Here is a 25,859-nt window from a genome sequence, read left to right on the forward strand (position 1 = left end):
GTTCTGGAGAATAAATATCTTGCCATCTGTTTAAATACATTTTTAGCATCATATTAACTCCCTGACATGTTAAGGAAGAAGCTGGGACATTTACACCATTCTCAACAAAGAGGAAGATGTTTTTGCCAAGAGTGCAAGCCAGTGCATTTATCCGCTGATTAACTTTGGTCTCAGATAATCAGCTTTATCAGTTCGAGAAGGTAATGAACATTCTGTGAGTTTTTTTCCATCAAGCAAGCGCGAGTGTTTCCATCTCACTTCTTCAAAGTTTCTTCTGCATCCCAAAGCCTATAGGTGTATCCGAGTCAGTCTATCCTGGTGATATCTGTCAAGACATTCTGGAGTCCCTGTCAGACAAAGTATCCTGGTGCGTCTGCATGAAAACCCAAAGGTGATACTTAAGTGGATATACAGTTTTTCACTCATCTCAACAAAATAAAAACAATTAACCCAATCAGTGCTGCAAAATGGTAAGGAAATCTAAAAGATACAGTAATTGTGTATTAGCCACATTGTGTATGTATGCAAGTTAAAAGAAACAAAACCATATTAATACCATATTGATTGTTCCCGTGTATGATACTCATAGCTGAAGAAATTTTGCAAACTCAATGTATAAGCCACAGCTAGTTGGGAAAGTATGGGTAAGCAGACTTGTTTGTTTTAATCTTGAGGAATTTATTGTCATTAAAAAAGAAAAAATGGTTCAGGCCTTATTTGCACACAACTAGACTGGATATGGAAAATGTGCTTTAATTCAAGGAGTTGTGCAAAAATATGTCATGAACCATTAAGGAACTACAGCCACTGCAATTTGTATAACAGAGATACTGTATGGAGACTAACAGTTATCAGGATTTTTGCATTTTACGCTGAATGCTTTTGTTTCCCTCATCATGACAGACAGGGTGACAGTTATATATAAATTATGACATATTCTGCACTGGACACTTCACTGTAGTGCCAATGGTAATGATTGTTGAGGTCTGTAAGGCACATTTTGTTGTGTTGGGCTGAAATCTCATCATAGTGCCTGTTGAGGGAATAGGATTTACTTAGGAAGATAGGGAAACTGGGTTGCAATGGGAATTATTTGCTCCCATTCCTGCTCAGATGTAGGAATCCTTCAATAAAATGCAAATTATGTTGTAATTAAATTGTCCTTTTTATATCGATTCCGTCTGCGGTCACGGTCGGTACATCTTTGTTTGACCATTGTGTGTTACTTTACAGATGCAATGATTTTCTTCAAGACCCTCTTCGTCTTTAATCTCCTGCTATTAGCAATAGGTGGGTTATTAAACAATTTTTTGTAATATTTGTGATGTGAATGCAATTTTACTATTCCTCCAACAGCTATATTAGTGCTTCAACATTTGTTAAACTAGTGAAAGAGAGCTGTTCAATAAAGTAAAAATTATACGTTGCTTTTCTAATTTCAGGGAAAGATACCTTCTTTGTGTCACCACCACACAAGATTCATGCTTTCACAGGATCTTGCATACTGATTCCATGTGCATTTAATATCTCTGATTTTGAGAGTAAACTGACCACATTTGGATCAATTTATGCCATGTGGATTAAAGGGGGGACTCAATTTGGCAGAGGTGAATACCCAGTGGTTTTCAGTGGCACTACTAACACAACCAGGTTGCTTGAGAGAATAGAGATCACTGGAAATCTCCATCAGAAAAATTGCACAACTGTCTTCTACAATGTGAATAAAACTCATGCAGATAAATACTTCTTCAGAATTGAGATGAACAGCTTTAAAGTAACGTTCAAAGAGCCATTTAATCTGACTGTTGAAGGTAGGAGGCTCATCTCTTGGGTTACCCCAATTATTTTTGCATTCTTTCATTAATCAGATATGTACAAAATTGTTTAAGTTGACTTGGATGCTTTTGTAGATTCAAATTGGTTTCAATGTCAAAATGAAGGTTGAATTTAAAACAATCCTCCCCAACAGATACTCCACTGAATCCACGGGTATCAGAGTTGTCTGAGGTGTCAGAGGGGACATCAGTGACTCTGACCTGCACTGCTGCTGCTCCCTGTCCCTCTCAGCCTCCTACCATCACCTGGTCTCCTCCCACGGGGAACACACACACTCACATACAGGATGAGGAGAATGGCAACAGATCCCTCATGTCTGTTTTGACCTTCACTGCTTCCCATAGTCAGAATGGGAGGAATATCTCCTGCTCAGCCTCTTACCTCAGACATAAAAAGAGCCTTCTACAACGAATCAGTATTGTGCAAACAATTAGAGTCCTGTGTAAGAATCACTATTTTCTAATCGATGGCTGTATTGCTGCCGCTGCAAGATTTCGCAAACTGTCAGTTATCCGTCTTTCACTGTACACATATTTTCATGTATTTCTGTAACAACACCCGACCTCCCCCAGTCTCTCCTGCAGATGCAGTGGCCTCTGTGAGTCCTTCAGGTCCAGCAGCAGAGGGCAGTAGTGTGACTCTGACCTGTAACAGCAGTGAGGCCAACCCGCCAGTACAGAACTACACCTGGTTTAGAAAGGACCAGGACACACCTATAGGATCTGGACAAACCCTCACCTTCAATCTCAGCTCCAGTGATGAAGGACTGTACTACTGCAGGGCAGAACATCCACAGGGGGGAAAGGAGTCTGCTGCAGTAACACTAGAGATTAAAGGTAGACCATAAGTGTTCTACCAGAAAATAAATCAAGAAACCAGAAAAGAAATCATGTTGGTCCAAGTTGATACAACAATGAACAGTCAAAAATAGATAAAAGGAATTACCAATTGAAATCCATAAGGCTATGCTTTTGTGTCATACACTGAATGATATCAAGACAAAATCTTTCATAGGTGATAACTAATACTTTCCCAAACTGACTTCTCCTCAAGCGTCAGGGCATTTTCCACTCCCACTGGTTGTAGGAGGAAGTGTGGGAGGGCCTCTGTTATGTGTACTGATATGGCTTGCTTTGAGGTGAGTCATTATCTATGCTCAAGTAAATGAAATATAAAACTACAATATCAGAATAAAGTCTGAATGCCTTTTAAATGCCTGAGTATTTTAAAACACTCTAAATTTCATATTGAAATACAAAGTTGAACTGGGCAGCAGGGAAAACTCTTCACTGTTGTACTCTATTCACAGTTAGTCTTTGATGTTTCTTTTTATTTTAGGTGGCAAAAATCCCATCAGGAAATAAAACCAGGTGGCCATCGCCAGGTAAACTAACTTACGATAGTGTCAAAACAAAATGGTCATTATTTCTACAATATGCCCAAGAAAAACATATTTCTAAAATAGTCATCATTCATATATGAAATAAATATTGAAACGATTAAAATATATATTGTGGAGCATTCAGGACAAGTGACTTTGAGAGCTTGATCTACGATTTGCAGTGAGATCATTCATTTCGTTGTGTTACTATGATCTTGTGTCACACAAAACAGTGACAGTCCCCCTAACTGTCAGTCCCTCTTAATAGAAATTATGAAATTTAAAATTAGGATCATAGTGATATTTTAGCTTTTTCTTCAAACAGAGCTGTGACCCAGATGATCAAGGCCGTTCCATTCATGTCCGAGTTCCTCAACCTCCAGCTGATCCTGATGAGGCCGACTATGAGAATATGGACGATGCCGACTATGAGGATCCAGACGAGGCCGACTATGAGGATCCTGATGAGGCCGACTATGGGGATCCAGACGAGGCCGACTATGAGGATCCAGACGAGGCCGACTATGGGGATCCAGACGAGGCCGACTATGAGGATCCTGACCAGGCCGACTATGAGGATCCTGACCAGGCAGACTATGAGAAAATAGACGAGGCAGACTATGAGGATCCAGACGAGGCTGACTATGAGAATATAGACGAGGCTGACTATGAGAATATAGATGAGGCAGACTATGAGGATCCAGACGAGGCTGACTATGAGAATATAGACGAGGTCGACTATGAGGATCCACATGGACGGAGATGAAGGACACCAGAGAGGGAGAGCAGGACCGGGGTCCAGGCAGAGAGTCTGAGCCGACGCAGAGAGCATCAACTGCAGCGCAATTTAAATCTGGGTTTGACATCTCTACTCTTTTTAGTGCTCTAATACACCTGACTGTTGATTAATGACTTTCAATAAATAATCATTTTCAATAATCATTTTCAATTATGAAATGTAACAACAGTCCTGTGATGATCGGCATCACAGCATACATAAGCAGTGTACAGAGGTACATTTTAGAGCACTAGAGTGTAAGGTCAAACTTGAGAAGTGCATACATCAGTGTAGCACTTTAATGTTTGCATTAGGGCAATGATCGCGCAGTCGCCAAAAGGTTCTTGGATAGCAGTAGCCAAGAAAAGTTGTGGATTTGATTCCCAGGTGCAACGTTGTCCCCTTGAGCAAGGCACTTAAACCCTGAGTTCCAGGGTGAGCCTCATTACTATTTTTTGTTAAAATTGCTTTCAGTCAAATACATAATAGTGACTGCATTTGTCATTAATAATTCGTTTAACTTTCTATTGCAATTATGATGAGCTTATTAAGCCTTTCCTTTCCCATTTCCTTTTTAATGTAATTGTACTCCTCATATTGATATGAATAAATGAAGATAAACATGTACAAAGCTCTGGGTTTCTCTTTTCCAGTAAATACTACACATTATGAACTTTATTAATACAGAAGGGCATTTCCGTTAACCTGACTCTCGCCAGATCCTCCTTGTGTGGAGCTCAGCGAAACGCCTCTGGTGGAGCATGGCGGAACTATGGGTCTGGCGAGAGTCAGGCTACATTTCCATTACTGTAAGACAGAAAGGCTAATTTCCTGTGGAGAAATGTCAAAAGTGGTAAAATTGTTTTCATATTATAGAGTACATTAAAGAACACTGAATTATGAGCATTTTAAAACACACAGACAAAGGAATAATGTGCTAATCGCTTCATCACCTTCATGTGAAATTAAAAAATACATTAGTGTGAGTGTATGTCCGGAGGGTATTGTAACCGGGTATCTGTGAATCTCCTCACATAACTTAAAATCTACTGGTGAGATTTCATGCAAGTTAGAGGGGTCACGATATCCTGATCCACATGCAGAAATTAGCTTTCACTCTCTTTAATATTGCAGTCTGCAATTGTGTTACTGATGCAACAGTAGTTCACTAAACACATCAACCCAAATTCTCAGAAGTGGGGAAGTTGTTTTTCTCCTCCTGACAGTCAAAAGCAGACTGCTACTTGAGTCTGACCTCAACTGATATGTAAAAGACAGTGACCTGTGATCTCTGAAGCGACACAAGACTACACTCTCAGAAATAAAGGTACAGGAAAGTAAAAAAAAAGGTACAAATGCTCGTCGCTGGGGCAGTACCCCCAAGGGGAACAACCTTGTACCATATTAATGGGTACAAAGAAGTACCCCTACAGTCTGTGCCTTTTTGGTACATATAGGTCCCTTCAAGGGTACAAATGGCTCGTCGCTGGGGTGGTACCCCCAGGGTACAGCAATTGTACCCTTACCATAGGTACAGAGTTGTACCCTTGTACACTGTACCTTTTGAGAGACAATTTTGTACCTTTGCAATATATTTGTACCTTAATCCACTGGTACAAAGGGGTACCCCATTAGATGGTACCAACTTGTTCTCGTTAGGGGTACCACCACAGCGACGATGCTATTGTACCTATAAAGTGGCAAAAATGTCCTAGTTAAATAGAGAGGAATGAGGAAAAGAAAGACCACAATCTTCATTTTCAATCAACTTTATTGAATGCAGTTTTTCAATCACTTTCAGGCACTTTTAAATCCCTATGATCCCTGGGAGGAGGAAAAATAATGTATAATGCTTAAACTCTTATGATCTGTTTATAAAGTAGAAAGAGGCAACATTAAAATATTAGTCAATAAGAATAGAATGATGACATTATCGCTTCCTCTACCTTCATGGCCTCACACACCCTGACCCGGTCTACCATAAGTGAGCAGAGGCTTTGTCCCTCAAACGCAGACTTCCAGTCTTCTTGGGTCACCTGGACAACTGGATACGGTGTGTTGGGTTCATCCTGAAGAATACAACAAAACAGACAGGGATGCACGTTTTGATTGGTCAAAAAAGAGAGAGATAGTTGATGGACCCCCCGCCCCCAAACAAACAAACAAATAATCATACCTATGGCCTACCTACATTACCACTCGGTGACTTATGACATTAAAAAAAAAAAGATAAATCAATCAATCAATCAATAAATAACTAAATAAATCAACTACTACCTAGGGTAGACTGCGACCAGTAGCACCAGTCAGCAGCCAGAGAGCTAGCCAGAGAGCTAGGCAGAAGCTAGAGATGCATACCTCTCCCATTATGATGTGATGATTCACCCTCTCTTTAAAAATGATTGGCAGGAGGATGAGTGCCGCTCTGAAGTCCATTCCTAGAAGAGAAGAGAGAGATACTTTATTCATGTTAGGCATCCAGTAGCTTACACACACACACACACACACACACACACACACACACACACACACACACAATCAAAATCTGATTATCATCTCAGAATGCACTGAATTGTCTACAGATTTTTCCACGCACGCACTTATCAAAGTGTAATAATAACATACCATTAGTCTTCAACAAAACCACTCTGGTAAATCTAGTTTCATGCTTCGTGTTAGGTATCAGTGGTGACAATGGTAGCGTCCATACATCAATCAACTGATTCAGTTTATAAATGCAATATGACCACTCACGTGCAGCAAGTCACGGAATGAAAGCATAAATTCCTGTCCTATACTATTGAATTAAGTGACCAGTGCAGCAGACCTGAGATTGACTGGATATTAACACATCCCACCCCATCGGTGGAGGGCTGGAGGAAGCTTTGAGAAACACATTTGTGCTTTCATTCAGTGGCCTGCTGCAGGTGAGTGGTCACATTGGTCCTATGAACTGTGGAATAGTAAGTTGACGTACAGACGCTTCCATGGTCACTTCTGAAACTTAACACACACACACACACACACACACACACACACACACACACACACACACACAAAAATCCCTTTACTTTGCATGATATTTCTGCTAATTGAAATTCCCCAAATGCCCCCATTCACATCCACTATAAGACAGATATTAGCATCAATTAGCATACAACACTACTGTTCCTAAATCAGGGGGTGAAATAACTTATTAATAATATTAACCTACTTCATTCGTTTTACTGGTCCTTTTTCCAGTTATAGCAACACTACATATTATGCATCAACACTATCGATACATGTATTATGACTAAGTAACGACCCATGCCCCATGGAAGGTCGAAAGGTAAGGTTAACTTTCGTTGTGTCTGTTAACGTTAACAACAACTTTCGTTGTGTCTGCTAGCTGCTAACTTTAGCCTGCATTGTAACAGCCACTTTAGGTAGCTAGCGGGCTAAGCTATTGCGCCTGATGTGTGAAAACTTACACTCTACATTCAAAACGACATCTCAGACTGAATTATTGCTAGATATGGTATTAACTCCAAAAATTCTACATAAAGGTGAAATTAGTAACTGGAGAAGTTAACATTAACAGCTAACATCGCTAACGTTAGCGAAGTTAGCTCGCTAGCACTATTTGATAGCTATTATTTGCTAACTAATTATGATTTCTATGATGGCTAACGGCTGTGGTTAATATTTCATTGTGAAAACGGTACATTTCTAATAAATTCCCGTTTTCAATTGGCATACAAAAGTACTGTAATTCTTACCTTGAATACGATGATGGCAGAGTAGGCCTACAGCACACAGCTTGCAGTCAGATTCATGATAGAAAAGTGACGGTTGATGTGTCTGAGGTCATTCGAAGCCCTCGATTTGGCATATCCCAGTGTACCCTTGCAAAAAGGCACTTAATAGCACCCCAGCATATGTACCCTGTCACGAAAGGTACTTCTCAGTACCGCACAGGAAGTGTACCCTTTCATCAGAATAAAGTACATATTTTGTACCCTACAGGATGTGTACCCAAAAGGTACTTCTTAGTACCCCTTGGGAACACAATAGGACCTTTAATGGTACATTTCTGAATGTTGTACCTTAAAGAACTAGATTGTACCTTCACTCTTACTTTATGTATGATAATGTACCTTTTCAAAGGGTACCTATATGTACTTGTCAGCATTCATAATTCATTGTGTGCCTTTTTCTTTGGAAAGGTACTTATTTGTACTCAGCAAGAGACATGTTAGTAACTTGGATGGTACAGTTCTGAAATTTGTACCTTGAAGTACTTGATTGTACCCTCACTGTACCTTTATTTCTGAGAGTGTACAAAGTCTTTTTGTGCTTCTTCTCTCAAGGCAACAGCGTTTTGTCCTCTCTGGTGAGTGGCCGCTCTTTATTTCTGATAAGAAATCGAGGGTCTTGAAGAAGTATATGGGAAAGCTACGTCTAGAAAATGCAGTACAAGAAGAGAGATGTACTTAGGTTTATGTTTTTCTCCAGATTCACCATGGACACTAATAACCTGCATACAGTATCTCAACTCTTTAAGGCCTCGGTATTGTGAGTTCAGAAGTATAAATATCTTGGCATCTGTTAACATGTAAATAACATTATTTTACCTCCCTCCCAACTATGTGAGACAGAAGCTACACTTACCCATAACATCCTCAACAAAGAGGAAGATAGTTTTGCAATAACTGCAAGTGAGTGCATGTTGTCCCTGGGTTACTTTGGTCTCAGACAATCAGCTTTAGCAGTTCACAGCTATGAGAGGATAATGAACTTTGTTTTTTTTTTTCCATCAGGCAAGCACAAGTGTTTCGATCTCACTACTTCAAAGTTCCTTATACATCCCATAGAGCTGATAAAAGAGTCGATCTCTATTTGAGTCAGTCATCCTGTTGATTTCTGTCAAGACATTCTGGTGAGTTTGCTGTGTCAGACTATAAAACATCCAGGTGTGTCTCTTAAAACACAGGTGACATTTTGGAGATACAGCTTTTCAATCATCTTGACAAGATAAAATACATCAACCCAATCAGTGTTGGAAAAAGGTAAGGAAATCTTAAAGACAATGATAAGCGGGGAGATACAGGAAATGTAGAAAGTTAACTAAATTTTAGAGTTTACGGCAACTCCTGATTAATTTATTGTTGAGTTAAGTTGTTATTTGCACTGCAATAGACTGGATATGAAAAAAAGCATTCAAAATGTGTTTTATGCAAAAAATATCTCATGAACCATTTAGGAATTATAGCCATTATAACTGAGATACTGTGGATGTGGACGTGTACCAGTTTTCAGGATTTTGCATTGAATACTTGTATGAAAGACACTATGTGGTGACAGTCAGTAAATTTATGTCCTGTTTATATCACCTGACATCCTCACACTTAACAAACAGGATCATGTTTAGTAGGCCCTAATGCCAATGGTGATGACGTTGAGGTCTGTAATGCATATTTGGTGATGATGTGGTATTACATCAAATGTTAAGCTGACATCTCACCTTAGTGATTTTTGTGGGAATAAGATTTACTTGGGAATACAGACAGTCTGTGGTACAAAATAATATTATCCATTTCCTGCTCAGATATTATGTTATAATCAAATTGTCTTTCTATATCAGTTTTGTTTGCGGTCGACAATCGTTACATCTTTGAATGGCTTCATGTGTGTTTAACAATTTAACAGACACAATGATTTTCTTCAAGACCCTCCTTGTCTTTGATCTTCTGCTATTAGCAATAGGTGCGTTATTAAACTATTTTTTGTAATATTTGTGACTAGTGTCATTTTCACTATTAGTCAGTGTCACTATTTCTGTGACAGCTATTATGTGTAATGCTTCAACATTGCAATATTAAAATGGTGAAAGAGGGCTTTTCAATATAGTAGTAAATATTATACATTGCTTTTGCCATTTCAGGGAAAAACAAGGAATGGTCAATCTCACTGCCAGACAATATTTATGCTTTCATGGGATCTTGCGTGCTGATTCCATGTACGTTTGATATCCCGGATTTTGAGAGTCAACTGAACAAATCTGGATCAATTTACGCCGTGTGGATTAAAGGGGGGACTTATTTTGGCAAAGGTAGAAACCCAGTGGTTTTCAATGGCACTACTAACACAACCAGGTTGCTTGAGAGAATAGAGATCACTGGAAATCTCCGTAGGAAAAATTGCACAACTGCCTTCTACAATGTGAATAAAACACATGCAGATAACTACTACTTCAGAATTGAGATGATCAGCAGAAAAGGAACGTTCATAGACAGGTATTTTCGTCTGATTGTAGAAGGTAGGTTAACCTCTTGGGTTGGGTTATCTCAGTTATTGCTGCATTATTATTACTTGAGAGTAACATTCCTTGTTAATTAAGTTGGTTTAGTGTTCAATGTACAAGACGCAATGTACAAGACCTCTTCAGATGCTTTTGTATAGTCAAACTGGTTTTAATGCCAAAATAAAGGTTGAATGTAATGCTCTCCTCCCCAACAGATACTCCAGGGAGTCCACAGGTATCAGAGTTATCTGAGGTGTCAGAGGGGACATCAGTGACTCTGACCTGCACTGCTGCTGCTCCCTGTCCCTCTCAGCCTATCATCACCTGGTCTCTTCCCACGGGGAACATAAGCACTCACATACAGGATGAGGAGAATGGCATCAGATTCCTCACGTCTGTTTTGACCTTCACTGCTTCCCGTACTCAGAATGGGAGAAATATCTCCTGCACAGCTTCTTACCTCAGACATAAAAAGAGCACTCTGCAAAGAAAGAGTACTGTGCAAAGACTTAGAGTCCAGTGTAATAATCACTTATGTATTTCGAATTGATGGCTGTATTGCCATTGCAAAGATTTATCAAACTTTCAGTTGTCTTCCACTTTTCATACAGTATATCTCTAGTTCTAAACACACCCCACCTCCCCCAGTCTCTCCTGCAGATGTGGTGGCCTCTGTGAGTCCTTCAGGTCCAGCAGCAGGGGGCAGTAGTGTGACACTGACCTGTAACAGCAGTGAGGCCAACCCGCCAGTGCAGAACTACACCTGTTTTAGAAAGGACCAGCTCACACCTATTCATGAATAGCAGTCACGTGACATTTTACGTCATCCGCTCATTTTCCAGCTGACTGCCGCCATCTTGAGTACCTACAGAGTACCGCTGAGTACTGACGAACGTCAGCTAGCTTGCCGCAATTTGCTGATAGGTATCTTAGTGTAGTGTTTTTTTTTATATTGGCGTTCATACTGGTTGAGTAAATGGCTACGAAGGACAACATTTCCCACCTCGACTGCCATGAGAAGAAACGTTACTTTGAAAAAATAGCATCGTTAGGCTGTGATCCCTACTCATTACCTGAGGCGGTCTTCCAGCCTCTGTCCGCTGCTACCGAGCTAGCTGCTACCACTCCTGTCATTTAACGATATGTATACCTAATTCATAATCCGTCGCCGTACACTGGTGAAAGCCTCAAAGCATACAAGAGTACCGAGGCATATCGGTACTTTGTCGCAGGCTGGGTCCTTGACCCGAAAATCTGGCACCTTAACAAGAAGATGTTCCTCGTGAAAGGAAAGGTAAGTGTTCTTTTAATGCCAACTTTGTAGCTAGCTGTTAGCCTAACCACTGAAGACTAGACTAACTTCTAGCAACGAACTACAGAACGAATGCACACTTTGCTGCAACAACAACCCACCCCCCAAAAGAAGAAATGTTCTTGTGCTTAAAATGTAAAGCGTTGTATTTTCATGTTTTGGGGAGGAAATAACAGACATGTCTTTTTCTCACTCCTTCGTCCTTTTGCGTGTGACTCCTATCTGACTTTCTTTCCTACTGTGTTGGAAGTCACTGTTTAGACGTTTTGTTGAAAATGAAATAGCACTTAACCTGTAGGTCTGACGTAATTTGTTGCATAACCTAACAGATATATCTTTCAAACGAACAGTCAGTGGCCATGATGGTTTTAATGAATCTGTTGGCTTCTTCAACATTCATCAAGTACAGGGATTCCCTAACTGTGGTAACGTTGTGCGTACCACCGGTGATACGCGAGCTGCTTCTAGTGTACGACAGATGAAGAGGGCTATGCGGAGAGTTGTTAAAAATGAACTCTTTTTGCAATTAATTCATGAATAAATAAATGATTTTGAATAATGTCATAATGATATGGAAACATGGGAACAATGATATCAACAAGGATATCAATTTGTAAATAAAAATAAACTCTGTAGTAGGCTATGTCTCTGCAGTGTCTACATTTGCGGAGGGGTGGGGGGGTGGTACATTCGTCTGGATTTGCATTGGTATACTGTAGTTTGCTGATGAAGTATGCGGAATCTGTCTAAACAACACTTCTTTCTCTATTTTTCTAGATGGGGAAATGTGAGTGAGCCAACAGCAAGAACACAGTACACAGCATTGCAAGATCATCACCACACCGATTTTCAAGTAGAGACAACAGGCCTGATCATCAGCGCATCACTGCCATGGATCGGTGCATCGCCGGATGGAATTGTGACCTGTGCTTGCCACGGTAGAGGTGTGCTTGAAATAAAATGCCCTTTTAGTCTTAAAGATCGTTCTGTTATCAACAGCACCTATACTGACCCAAACTTCTGTCTGATGGCAATGGACAATGGAATAATAGCCCTTAAGGCTAATCACAAATACATGGCACAAGTCCAAATGCAAATGCACATTGCCGAAGTCCATTACGCCGATTTTGTAGTGTGGAGTCCCACTGAAATATTTATTCAGCGCATTCAATTTGACTAACAGTTTTTCAATGACACATACAACAGAGTAGAAAAATGTAGAAAAACTAGGATTTTGCCAGAACTGCTTGGGAAATATTACACTGTACCACGTCCAGTGGTTTCCCCAACCTCAGAGCAACAGCCCCATTCAGAGTGCTACTGTGGTGAACCAGCTGGAGATCCAGAGAATGTCATATTCTGTGCATCTAAACAGTGCAAAAGAGGGCACTTTCACAGGTCTTGCTTGCAGTTGACAAGAGTTCCAAAGGTCTGGAAATGTTATGAGTGCAGGAAAATTAATGAAAATGAAACACAGTGTTTGTTCAGATTGACTACACACATACACATGTAATGGATGCCAGCTGGCTTAGCTGTGTGTGTGGCACGTTGGTAAACCTCACTCCACGACACCTCAAGAGTGCTGCTGGCATGAAAGCAAGCACTCCTGAGGTGTTGGGGAGTGAGGTTTACCAACGTGCCACACACAGCTAAGCTACCTGGCATCCGTTACACTCGCCCTCTAAACCTCAATCCCGATCCAGGTCACAGCACCGATGCAACTTACGTTGTGTTGAACCAACGCAGTTCAGCCTTGCACACGCTCGGACTCGAACCCGCGAACAGCAGCACCTCGGATCGGGAGTCAAGCATGCTAACAATCGAGCTTAAAGTCTAGGCTGCTTGCTTTCATGCCAGCAGCACACTTGAGGCGTTGGGGAGTGAGGTTTACCAACGTGCCACACACACAGCTAAGCCAGCTGGCATCTGTTACACTCGCCCCTCTAAACCTCACTTCCGATCCAGCTCATGGCACCAGTGTAACCTGCGTTGTGTCAAACCAGCGCGGTTCAGCCCTGCACACACTCGGACTTGAACCTGCAAACAGCAGCACCTCAGATAGGGAGTCAAGCGTGCTAACAATCGAGCTTAAAGTCCAAGCTGCTAGCTGTCATGCCAGCAGCACTCTTGAGGTGTCGGGGAGTGAGGTTTACCAACGTGCCACACACACAGCTAAGCCAGCTGGCATCCATTTTACATACACACACACACACACACTCACACACACAAAATACGGTAGACGGTTACTCCTGAAGAATAAGGCTTTATGCTTTAGGTTGTATTAGTTAATTTCCTGTAGTCTTGACAGCAGACACACGAACACACATAGATATGGTATACTGTTACACTGTATCAAGGTTTTTGCATATGATTCAAACTATTTGTTATTTTGCGGTCTTTGATTTGTATTTAATTATTTTGATGGGAAGTTCCTCCTATTGCCTTTAAACTGGTTTGTGGAGTGTGTAAATAAGATCTCAGTGCCCTGTCTAGTGTCCTGGCAAATTGTAAATACTATATATGTCTGGAAAGTATACTATTACATACAATCCCATATCCTGCTAAATTAATGAATAAACTGTGACAGTTTTACTGGTCTTATTGTTCTGTTTTTAAGAAGTTTGACATTTAAATAAATCAATTATTTGTACTGTATCAGCCATAAACAGTTTCCTGTGTGTATTATTAATGTTACAAACACAATCGATACAATTATTCATACAGTAGGTTTATTCAATCTGGTGGAACAACAGGAGGGCAAAGGTTACAGAGGGCACAGCACACTTTTACCATCTTGTCCAGAGGTGTGAGTCCATCTGGGGTTGAGTAGCACAGTGTTATTGGTATAATTCCTTGCAAAATGGTGTATTTATTACGAACTAGGCCTATAACTCTCTCCACATGGATGTGCACTGCTGTCAGTCCCCGTGATGACTCAACTTCAGCTGGGTGAAGCTGCTGTTTCCCCTTAGTAAATGACGGTATCTTGAGTCGAGCATTAACAAGACCCAAAGAGTCCCAACCACCGCCACATACTTTTTTTTTTTTCGTTCTCCACACCCATTAAATATTGACCTATTAACATATAGAATTATTTAAGTGATAATAATGAGAAAGTCATGTTGTTGTAGAAAATACATGTGTTAAGAAATACGGTTAATATGATGCTGTTTAATTCATTTATAAATGGTGCACTGTCACTTTAAGACTCTTACTGGCTCCACTCTGGCTGCTATGCCTGCCCTCTCACAGTTTAGTGGAGCTACTGTTGTCTTTGCGTTTTTCTTTTACGTTTCTTTTAAAAAGGAGATATATCAGTTATCAACAATGCAAGCCAGCTGGTGCTCTCTCTCCCTTTCATGCGCACTCAAACACGTTCCCAATTACGTTATGAGTAACGTTATTATTAGTCTAACATAAGGCAAATTAGATTTGCTGCGGAGATTTCAAAGAGTAGCCTATCTACAGTGTGTGACATGCTGTTTTGATATTGACATTGTAAATGAACGTTCTCTAAGAAGAGTGTAAAGCATTACTTTATGTTAACAACATCGTTGCTGGGAAAAAATAGCAAATAGCAAATAGCCAATGATAACCTAGTCCTAGTGCGTGGCGAGCCGGATCTATGATAAACTAATGCATGCTCGGCGGCCCGCATTGAAGTGTATCTCGGGAAGTAGTTTGGACACCTGATGGCAGTCCCGCGGCCCAAAGGTGCAAAACTGAAAGTTTGTTGCGGCCCTCGGTGGTAGTGATGCGCGGTGGTAGTGATGCGCGGGTGGGCTTTTTTTAAAACCCGCCCCAACCCGACTTTTCAGGAGATCCAAACCGCCCCGCCCAATCCGCAAAAATATGTTCGAATTGTGACCCAAATCCGACCCGACCCGCGGAAAGGAAAAAACGCATTTAACGTCTTTCCTAGCCTAATTAGCCCACATGAGGACAACAGCGGGTTACAATGATCGGTCATTTTGACAATCTGCGCTCCTCCACACCATTCATAATCTGCAGCCTAGACATAGCTAGTGTTAAATCTCATCTTCATAACAACTTTCCATTCATATTTCCCCTTGCAACTTCATAGGCTAGCCTACTTTTGCGTTTAACACTGCCAAGCATTTAACAAGCACAGCTGTTTATTCGTGTAGCCTATGACAGAAGCGAGGTGTTCTCGCATTGTGCACAACCTCTTCGATATCCCAGATCATTAGGCTCCATGTCCATAAAGTAGCGAATGCGCGATTGACTTTTTCAGTCAGTCACGCATGGCGCAATTGGGTGCTGAATTTAGGAGAAATTATGCTTTGCGCTCGACCACACCTCCTGTAGCCTATTGCAGGCGCATCGCCACCTAATATGTCGGAAGTTAACAAGTGAGAAATGTGCATTTTTACTTTTTTGACCCGACCCAACCGCAATATTTAGAAAAAACGATTAGGCCTACCCAAATCCGCCCGACCCGCGGGTAAACCCGCGGATATCCGCGGGTAATGGGCTGAACCGCGCATCTACTCGGTGGGGTGCCGGCGGCACCGTCTATACCGTTCTAATTAGGACACAATTTTCTTCACCATTTTCATCACTCACCACCAGCCTATAGTGAGGTTTTTTTATACCCGCCAAAATGAATTTTTACCCGCATTTGGCGGGTTGGCGGGTGTTAATTTAGAGCCCTGAACATATTGAAGGCATTTTTGTATCGCCGAATCAGGTACTCAATATGGCGGCAGAGAAGTTCGACAGGTGATTGACGTCAGGTTAGAATGCGTTTGTGACATCAGCTGATATTTGACAAACCCTCACCTTCAATCTCAGCTCCAGTGATGAAGGACTGTACTACTGCAGGGCAGAACATCCACAGGGGGGAAAGGAGTCTGCTGCTGTAACACTAGAGATTAAAGGTATGCTTTAAGAAGTGATTGTGATATCATGTTAGGTAGTATCAAGGGTAACACTTTAATTGGATAGTTCGCCCACAGAGACATAAAGGAGGAATCCATTTGTCGAGGTCACCAAGTACTGTCGGTATTAAAAAAAAAAAACCTAAAACAATCAGTTTGACCTATAGCTTGAGTTGGTATAGTTTCAGCAAGTAGCCAGGCAGCCAAAGTGCTACACTGGGGACATGTCTGTGAGCCCCCCTGTTCATGCTCCCAGAGCAACTCAACGTTGTTTTCAGAGTTTTTTCCCCGTATTAACAGTAGGCCTGTGACCTTGAGAAATGGATATACTGTATATTTGAAACCATACATTTTAGTTAACAGTGTCAACAGATGATCTGTAATAAGTGTCAAAAGAAATCATGCTGATGGAATGGTTAACAATAGTGAGATTAAAAAAAAAACTAGACAAGGGATCTGCTCATTTAGATCTTTAGAATGTAACAGACAAATGAAGATGAAACCATTGGCCTATGCTTTATATTTCCAAAGACGTTGTTGTTGACGTGTCAACGTCCAAAGAATCTCATTACCTGAGGCTTTGTATTTTCAAAAATGTAATCTTTTGATGTTCTACACGTTATAAAAACCTGTATTGCCACCCTATGACTAAGTTAAAATTCCCAGGCAAATCTGATGGTATACTTTCTATCTGGAACATATAAATTAATCATATAGCCTGCTTTATTTCCCAAAACAAGGCCAAAGTTTCCTGACGATAGTAATCACGGTAAAGTGTTTGGCAGCATTTCTCTTAACCATCTTGGTCATTCATGTTGAGAGGTATGGTTTAAAAAATGTTTTCTCATTGTGTAATGGTTAAGATTTTTAGAATATTATACACTTTTTTATGAATTCATAATTTGAGTGTGCAAATTTCAGAAAGTAATTGTCTATGAAAAACATCCGATGTCTTTATAGTTTGCCCTGTCAAGTGAAAGCACTCTACATTTTATATTGAAATACAATGTTGAACTGGAAAGACAGCAGATAAAACTGTTCAAAGTGTCTCCTTCTCTATTCACTTAGCAGCAAGTCTTTTATGTTTCTTTTTGGTTTTAGCTGGCAAAAATCCCATCAGGAAAGAAAACCAGGTAGGTTCGGTAAACTTCTTTACGATAGTGTCAGAACTAAATGGTCATTATTTCTATAATATGAAAAAGAAACACCTATTTCTAATAATATAATTAAGTCATTGTGGAGCATTCAGGATTAATGACTTTGAGAGTGTGATCTACGATATGCAGTGAGATTATTAATTTTTTAGTTACTGTGATCATGTGTCACATAAAACACAGTCCCCCTAACTAGCAGTCCTTCTTCATAAAAAGCATGATTAAGTAAAAGTAAGGATCATGATGATTTTTCTTAGCTTTTTCTTCAATCAGAGCTGTAATGATCAGGGTTGCTCAATTCATGTCCATGTTCCTCAACCTCCAGCTGATCCTGATGATGTGGAATGTGATGATCCAGACGGGCCCTCTGAAGGGCACCAGAGGGGGAGAGGAGGACCGGGGTCCAGACAGAGAGTCTGAGCCGGCGCGGAGAGCATCAATTGCAGCGCAAGCCATCCAAGGCTGTGATCTCAACTTTACAGTGCAGCGCCTCTGCTTCAGTGGTTTGACATCTCTGCTGCTTTTAAAGTGCTCTAATACACCTGGCTGTTGGTAAATGATGACGAAACTTTCAATTATCATGAAATATAACAGCAATCATCCAGAGATCACCAGCTGCACAGCATACATATGTAGTGCTGTACACATAGAATTTATTATAGAACATTAGAGTGTTAGGTCAAAGAAGTGCATACATCAGTGTACTTTAATGGCATCTTAGGGCAAAGGTCGTGCAGTCGCCAAAGGGATCTGGGATAGCAGTAGTCAAGAAAAGTTGTGGATTTGATTCCCAGGTGCAACATTGTCCCTTGAGCAAGGCACTTACTTAACCCTGAGTTCCAGGGTGACTTCGTAACTTATTATCTTTTTTTTAATATCGCTTAAGATAAAAGCATCAGTGAAATGCATAATAGTGGCTGAATTTGTCAATAATAATTTGATAATTTGTTTAACAGATTGCAATTATGTTGAGATTATTAAATGTATGCAGATTCCTTTCTTTACACATTTGCTTTGAATGTAATTATACTACTCATTTCGAAATGAATAAATGAAGATTAACATGTAAAAAACTGTGGGTTTTTCTTTTCCTGTAAATACTACACATTATGACCTATTAATACAAAATAAGACACAAATAATGTCCTGTGGAGAAAATGTCCTGGTAAAATTGTTCTCATTGAGAACATTAAAAATCATTGAAATATCAGCATTAAAAGACAAATGACAAAGGAACAACTTGCTTATCACAACTGTTTCCCAATTACCTTCATGTGAAGTAAAAAAAAACATTATTGGTGGAGGGTATTGTAGTAACTGTGAGTCTACTCACATAACTTAAGATCTACTAGTCTGATTTACTTAAAGATTTCATGCTGATTGGAGGGTTCACAATATCTTGATCATTCAGGATCACCCAGATCCTGATCCACGTACAGGAATTTGCTTTCACTCCCTCTAAAATTGCAGTCTGCAATTGTGTTACTGCCCTGGGTTAAAATGCTAGATGCGACCCTGGATATATCATAGTCCATTGTGCCCATTGGCAAATAGTGGAGTCTGGTGTTTATTTAGGCATGTCAATAGCCTTTGTGTGAGGGACACTGAGGATGGGCTGGAAACAAGTCCATAATTGGCGTGAAAAGCGCTACTTTAACCACTGTCACCCAAACTTACATAGAGACCAGGTCAGCTCATTTTACATCCTGCATGAGTGATCAAATGACTCAAATAAAAGCTGCTTGTGTCTGAATCGTGACACTGTAATATCTGCTGAAGAGCTAGACCTCTTCTCCATTTGTTCTTTGACGTTACCGGTAGTTGTGTATTGCTACTGCTATGACTAATGTATGGCCAGATCAGACAGAACACGCTTAACAGGTTGCAAAAAGCAAGGCACCCAGGGCGCATACACAGTGCGCCAAAGATCTACTGTCTAAAAGAACAGGAAAAAGACACTTCTCACTGCACAAAATGCACCCTATCTGATGAGGTCCTTGAGGCAGACCTGGATGACCAGCCTGATTGAGCCATATGCATGATACCCTTTGTTGTATTTGCATGATGGAGAAAGACATTGAGAACTACATTTTGAGTACTTTTCGTCATTACACAGCCTAGATGCAACAGTAGTTCACAACACATCAACTCAAATTCTCAGAATGGGGAAGCTATTTTTCTCATGACAGTCAAAAGCAGACTGTACGGAAGTCTGACTTCAACTAATATGTAAAAACAGTGACTTGTGATCTTTGATGCGACACAAGACTAGTCTTTTTGTGCTTCTCTCAAGGCGACAGGGAATAGCGTTCTGTCCTTTCTGGTGAGTGGCCACTCATTATTTCTGATTAGAAATTGAGGGTTTTGAAGTATGTGGGAAAGCTACGTCTTGAAAATGCAGATGCATTTCTGCTGTACAATAAGAGAGATAAAGCCCAACTCAGGTTTATTTTTATTCTCCAGATCCACTACAGACAGTAATTTCCTGCATATAAGCCGCATTGTATAAAAGCCGCAGGACAGTGTTTTATGCAAGTTGAAAGAAACAAAACCATATTAACACCATATTAACTGCCCCCTGTATTAACCTCATAGCGGAAGAAATTTAGCAAAATCAATGTATAAGCCGTGGCTAATAGTCAGGAAATTACGGTAACTTGCAGCATCTCCACTCTTTATAGGCCTCTATATTGCGAGTTCAGGAGTATAAATGTCTTGCCATCTGTTAGGATGAAAATAACATTATTTTACCTCCCTCCCAACTATGTGAGGCAGAAGTTACACATAATATCCTCAACAAAGAGGAAGATACAGCCTATTTGTGCAATTAGTGCAAGTCAGTGCATTTTGTCCACTGGGTTACTTAGGTCTCAGATAATCAACTTTAGCAGTTCACAGCTATGAGAAGGTAATGAACTTTGTTTTTTTCCATCAGGCAAGCACAAGTATTTCCATCTCACCACTTCAAAGTTCCTTCTATATCCGATAGAGCTGGTAAAAGAGTCGGTCTCTATCCGAGTCAGTCTCTAGCCTGTTGATTTCTGTCAAGACATTCAGGTGAGTTCACTGTGTCAGACTATAAAACATCCAGGTGTGTCTCTTAAAACTCAGGTGACATTTTGGAGATACAACTTTTCAATCATCTTGAAATAAATACATCAACCCAATCAGTGTTGGAAAAAGGTAAGGAAATCTAAGAGACAATGATAAGGTGGAGATAAGAAATGTCTAAAGTTAACTGTAAGTTTTGAAGTTTATGTAACTCCTGAGTAATTAATTGTTGAGTTTAATTGTTATTAGCCATTACATTCTGTATACCTGAGATACTGTGTATGTGGATGTGTATGTGTGTTTTCAGGATTTTGCATTGAATACTTGTACGAAAGACAGGATGTGGTGACAGCAATATAAATGAATGACATATTCTGCACCTGACATCCTCACATTTAACCAACAGCATCATGTTTAGTAGTGCAAAATGGTGATGATTGAGGTCTGTGATGCATATTTTGTGATGATGTGGTATTACATAAAATGTTAAGCTAAAATCTCACCTCAGTGCTTTTTGTGGGAATAAGATTTAGTTGGGAATACTAGGAAACTGGTCTGTGGTAAAATGGGAGTGATTTACAAAAGAATATTCCATTTACTGGAATACTTTTATTCCATTTAAATCTTGAATAAAATGCACATTATGTTATAATCAAATTGTCTATCAGTTTTGTTTGAGGTTGACAATCGTTACATCTTTGAATGGCTTAATGTGTGTTTAACCATTTAACAGATACATACAGATACAATGATTTTCTTCAAGACCCTCTTCGTCTTTAATCTCCTGCTATTAGCAATAGGTGGGTTATGTTGAAGCATTAATACGTATAGCTGTAGCAGGAATAGTAAAATGACATTGATCACAAATATTGCAAAAAATAGTTTATAACTTATAAACTATTTTTTGCAATATTTGTGATCAATGTCATTTTACTATTCCTGCTACAGCTATACGTATTAATGCTTCAACATTTGTTAAACTAGTGAAAGAGAGCTGTTCAATAAAGTAAAAATTATACGTTGGTTTTCTAATTTCAGGGAAAGATACCTTCTTTGTGTCACCGCCACACAAGATTCATGCTTTCACAGGATCTTGCGTACTGATTCCATGTGCATTTAATATCTCTGGTTTTGAGAGTAAACTGACCACATCTGGATCAATTTATGCCGTGTGGATTAAAGGGGGGACTCATTTTGGCAGAGGTGAAAACCCAGTGGTTTTCAATGGCACTACTAAGACAACCAAGTTGCTTGAGAGAATAGAGATCACTGGAAATCTCTGTCAGAAAAAATGCACAACTGTCTTCTACAATGTGAATAAAACACATGCAGATAAATACTTCTTCAGAATTGAGATGAACAGCTTTAAAGCAACGTTCAAAGAGCCATTTAATCTGACTGTTGAAGGTAGGAGGCTCACCTCTTGGGTTATCCCAATTATTGTTGCATTATTACAATGTCAGAGTAACATTCTTTCTCAAAAGTTAGATTAGTGTTAAATGTACAAGATCTCTTACGTGTACTTAGATGCTTTTGAAGATTCAAACTGGTTTCAATGTCAAAATGAAGGTTGAATTTAAAACAATCCTCCCCAACAGATACGACAGTGAGTCCACGGATATCAGAGTTGTCTGAGGTGTCAGAGGGGACATCAGTGACTCTGACCTGCACTGCTGCTGCTCCCTGTCCCTCTCAGCCTCCTACCATCACCTGGTCTCTTCCCACTGGGAACATAAGCACTCACATACAGGATGAGGAGAATGGCAACAGATCCCTCACGTCTGTTTTGACCTTCACTGCTAACCGTACTCAGAATGGGAGGAATATCTCCTGCACAGCTTCTCACCTCAGACATAATAGCATTCTGCAAAGAAACAGTACCGTGCAAAGACTTAGAGTCCTCTGTAATAATCACTTTATATTTCTAATTGATGGCTGTATTGCCATTTGATTTCTCAAACTTTCAGTTATTTGTCTTACACTGTATATTTTCATACAGTATATCTTCAGTATAACACAAAACTCTACCTCCCCCAGTCTCTCCTGCAGATGTGGTGGCCTCTGTGAGTCCTTCAGGTCCAGCAGCAGAGGGCAGTAGTGTGACTCTGACCTGTAACAGTGAGGCCAACCCTCCAGTGCAGAACTACACCTGGTTTAGAAAGGACCAGGACACACCTATAGGATCTGGACAAACCCTCACCTTCAATCTCAGCTCCAGTGATGAAGGACTGTACTACTGCAGGGCAGAACATCCACAGGGGGGAAAGGACTCTGCTGCTGTGAGACTAGAGATTAAAGGTAGATGCTTTAAGATTGCGTTGTCAGACAGTGTTCAGTGTTTCACTCTGGGTTGATTGTGATTGTTATCACTTTTTCCAACAGTAACATGTATTGCTGTCTGATTACCTACAGAGATTTCACAGATCATCTCATAGATTAAAGCTCAGTAGTTGAACAGTTGAACCTTAATTATACATTGTTAACAGAGTGTCAACAGATAGTTTGTTTATAATGTGAGCATCTGGGCATGGGTGAACTATCCAAGGAAAGTGAAGAAGAAGAAAAAAACATGTTGGTCCAAGTTGAAACAACAATTAACAGTCAAAAATAGATAAGGGGAATTGCAATTTTAAATCCATAAGGCTATGCTTTTTGTGTCATACACTGAATGTTGTCAAGACAAAATCTTTCATAGGTGATAACTAATACTTTCCCAAACTGACTTCTCCTCAAGCGTCAGGGCATTTTCCACTCCCACTGGTTGTAGGAGGAATTGTGGGAGGGCCTCTGTTATATGTGCTGATATGGCTTGCTTTGAGGTAAGTCATTTTCTATGCATATCAATGCATCTTTCTCAATTAAAGCCTAAAATACAGTATAGACTTGATGAATGGAGGAGACAATGAAAGAATTTATTGTCTGCTTAAAATAAATCTCTAGCCTTTAGGATGTCTTGGTTACTATTAAAACCACTATGCAATTCAGAGGCATCCTCATAATAAATGAAGCGGGCAAGTTGTATTTTGTAAGTTGACTAAACTATATTAAATATGTCTTTTTTCCAGACTAAAAAAATCTAAAACATCTCTACAAGATCAGCAGTGTGTCCAACATAAGGTTTGCGAATGCATCACCTACAACATTCTAGCCATCTCTACACAATCACTCACACTCTCACATAAACACACACACACACACACACATACACACACACACACACACACACACACACACACACACACACACACACACACACACACACACACACACACCATAATGTGTGTATTTCAACAAACAGTCAGAAATTACAGTTGAACCCTGTCCTTCTTTAAATCCAGGACTCTGAAACACCTCTACAAGATGAGCAGTGCGTCCAACATAAGGTTTGTGAATGGATCACCTACAACATCCTAGCAGTCTCTATACAAACACTCATGCTCTCTCTCACACACACACACACACACACACACACACACACACACACACACACACACACACACACACACACACACACACACCACAATGTGTGAACAAACAGTCAGAAATTGCACCCTGTCCTTCTTTAAATGCAGGACTCTGGTGTGTGTACAGTTGAGTCTGTCCTCACCAGCGCTTCCAAACCTTCAGAAGACCTACAGGATCAGATCCTGTACGGGGAGATTGATTTCTCCAAACGCCCCCTCAGGGGCAGCAGTAAGAGGACAGGGCAGAAGCAGGGGCAGGAGCAGGAATCAGTGTATGCTGAAGTTCATCTGTCCGGCACAGACGCCCAGGCCAGGAATCAGGAAGCACCGGACACCGAGGACCTCTATGCCCAAGTGAAACGCAAATAGACAGCCATTCTTTTCTACTCATTTCATTCTCGTATAAGACATATTTGTGAAGTTGTCATTCCCATCCCATCAGTTGTATTTATTTATGTTTGTGCCAGTGTGGCTTCAATACACCAGAGTTGGTATTTTTAGCTTGAGAAAAGGTTTAATTGAGCATTGATGAATGTCGTAATGTAAATGTCAAAACACAGAGTCATCAGTTTATTCATTATTTTAGGCTTAAAAAGGTTGTCCATAGTGTTTGCAAACTTGTTCATGTATTTAATGTAATTCATCAATCAACTGTAGCTTTCACCTGCATGTATTCACATTGTATTCTATTTTTTGGGGCTTTTTATGCCTTTAATTGGACAGGACAGTAGAGAGTATGACAGGAAGCAAGCGGGAGAGAGAGCAGGGGTGGGATCCGGAAAGGACCACGCAGGCGCCCCAGCCAGTCGCGCCACGGCCTTCACATTGTATTCTATGTACTTCTTGTATGTCCTCATATTGAAAGTATGAAGTATAAAACTCCAATATCAGAATAAAGTCTATGAATGCCTTTTTGCCAACAGAGAGAGAGAGAGAGAGGCAGACAGACATACATGTGGTAGTTTGAGGGTGTTTGTGGTGCAGGATTCCAGTCCCTTTTGGTCCTGTGGAGAGACTTCCTCTCGAAGCAAAGTAAGAGGTAAGGTTAAAGTGACATGAGGTTTAGGTCTGGTTTGTGTATAGAACTGGCGGCATGATGTCTGTCATGGGACGACACCGTGACAAATGACGCTCTTGGCGTTTGTCTTTCCAGCCGTTTACTACTCATCACACAATTTCATGCTGTTTCCGGCTCAGTGCCCCATTACTTAGTCTGGAGACCAATAAATAAAAAGTACTGTACACTTACAGTCACTGAAGAAAAACTAAAGCAACAATACAAACAAGTAACAACAATACGTGATACTCTAATCATCTCTCCGTCTAGCTGGATCAGGCCATAAGAGATCATCCACATCACAGGCTGGGTGCCTCTCATTTGGGCTTTTATGCATCCTCCCTCGCTCCTCGGGCCTCGATCCTCACTGATCAACATAAAGAATGATGGGGCGAATGATTGTTTCTACTGCACAAGAGGCGTGACCAATGGGCATCATTCAAATGACTCCGAGTCCGTACGCTTGGATAGTCCTTCAACCAATCAGACCAACGATCCGGTGCATCTTTTCTGCTAGTTTCTGATCGGATCCAAAGGTTCTGGCAGGGAACAGAGGAGATACGTAGATGTGCCAGGCGAAATCCAAATTCGCTGGAAGTTCAGGCAGGGTTCCCCCAGCCTACATGCAAGGTAGAGGGG

At 40.4% G+C, this 25,859-nt stretch overlaps 3 protein-coding genes and 1 long non-coding RNA gene across 6 annotated transcripts; all 4 read left to right on the forward strand.

Annotated features, from left to right (window-relative positions):
* Nucleotides 1–79: 79 nt before the first annotated feature.
* Nucleotides 80–4,573, forward strand: LOC134065696 (myelin-associated glycoprotein-like). Of its 3 annotated transcripts, XM_062520700.1 has the most exons (9): nt 145–200; nt 288–470; nt 1,234–1,290; nt 1,443–1,811; nt 1,970–2,278; nt 2,409–2,672; nt 2,890–2,974; nt 3,175–3,220; nt 3,543–4,573. In XM_062520700.1, the coding sequence occupies exons 3-9, from the start codon at nt 1,239–1,241 to the stop codon at nt 3,981–3,983; spliced, it is 1,566 nt and encodes a 521-aa protein (XP_062376684.1). In that variant the 5' UTR covers nt 145–200; nt 288–470; nt 1,234–1,238; the 3' UTR covers nt 3,984–4,573. The 3 variants fall into 3 exon arrangements, with proteins under 3 accessions (XP_062376682.1, XP_062376683.1, XP_062376684.1); XM_062520698.1 differs by having other exon boundaries at nt 80–470; XM_062520699.1 differs by having other exon boundaries at nt 80–391.
* Nucleotides 4,574–8,316: 3,743 nt separating this feature from the next.
* Nucleotides 8,317–11,084, forward strand: LOC134066552 (myelin-associated glycoprotein-like). Its single transcript, XM_062521917.1, has 6 exons — nt 8,317–8,370; nt 8,493–9,046; nt 9,687–9,743; nt 9,922–10,296; nt 10,497–10,802; nt 10,930–11,084. The coding sequence occupies exons 3-6, from the start codon at nt 9,692–9,694 to the stop codon at nt 11,082–11,084; spliced, it is 888 nt and encodes a 295-aa protein (XP_062377901.1). The 5' UTR covers nt 8,317–8,370; nt 8,493–9,046; nt 9,687–9,691.
* A 5,302-nt stretch (nt 11,085–16,386) lies between these two features.
* LOC134065697 (uncharacterized) lies at nt 16,387–18,145 on the forward strand. Its single transcript, XR_009936324.1, has 3 exons — nt 16,387–16,494; nt 17,235–17,627; nt 17,974–18,145. It is a non-coding gene; the product is annotated as an uncharacterized LOC134065697 (long non-coding RNA).
* A 3,302-nt stretch (nt 18,146–21,447) lies between these two features.
* LOC134066553 (sialic acid-binding Ig-like lectin 10) lies at nt 21,448–25,086 on the forward strand. Its single transcript, XM_062521918.1, has 6 exons — nt 21,448–21,499; nt 21,882–22,106; nt 22,298–22,478; nt 22,720–23,029; nt 24,038–24,082; nt 24,272–25,086. Exons 1-6 carry the CDS (start codon nt 21,448–21,450, stop codon nt 24,530–24,532), a joined length of 1,074 nt encoding a protein of 357 aa, XP_062377902.1. The 3' UTR covers nt 24,533–25,086.
* Nucleotides 25,087–25,859: the final 773 nt, after the last annotated feature.

This window comes from Sardina pilchardus, chromosome 19, assembly GCF_963854185.1.
Source record: "Sardina pilchardus chromosome 19, fSarPil1.1, whole genome shotgun sequence".
Classification (NCBI taxonomy): domain Eukaryota; kingdom Metazoa; phylum Chordata; class Actinopteri; order Clupeiformes; family Clupeidae; genus Sardina; species Sardina pilchardus.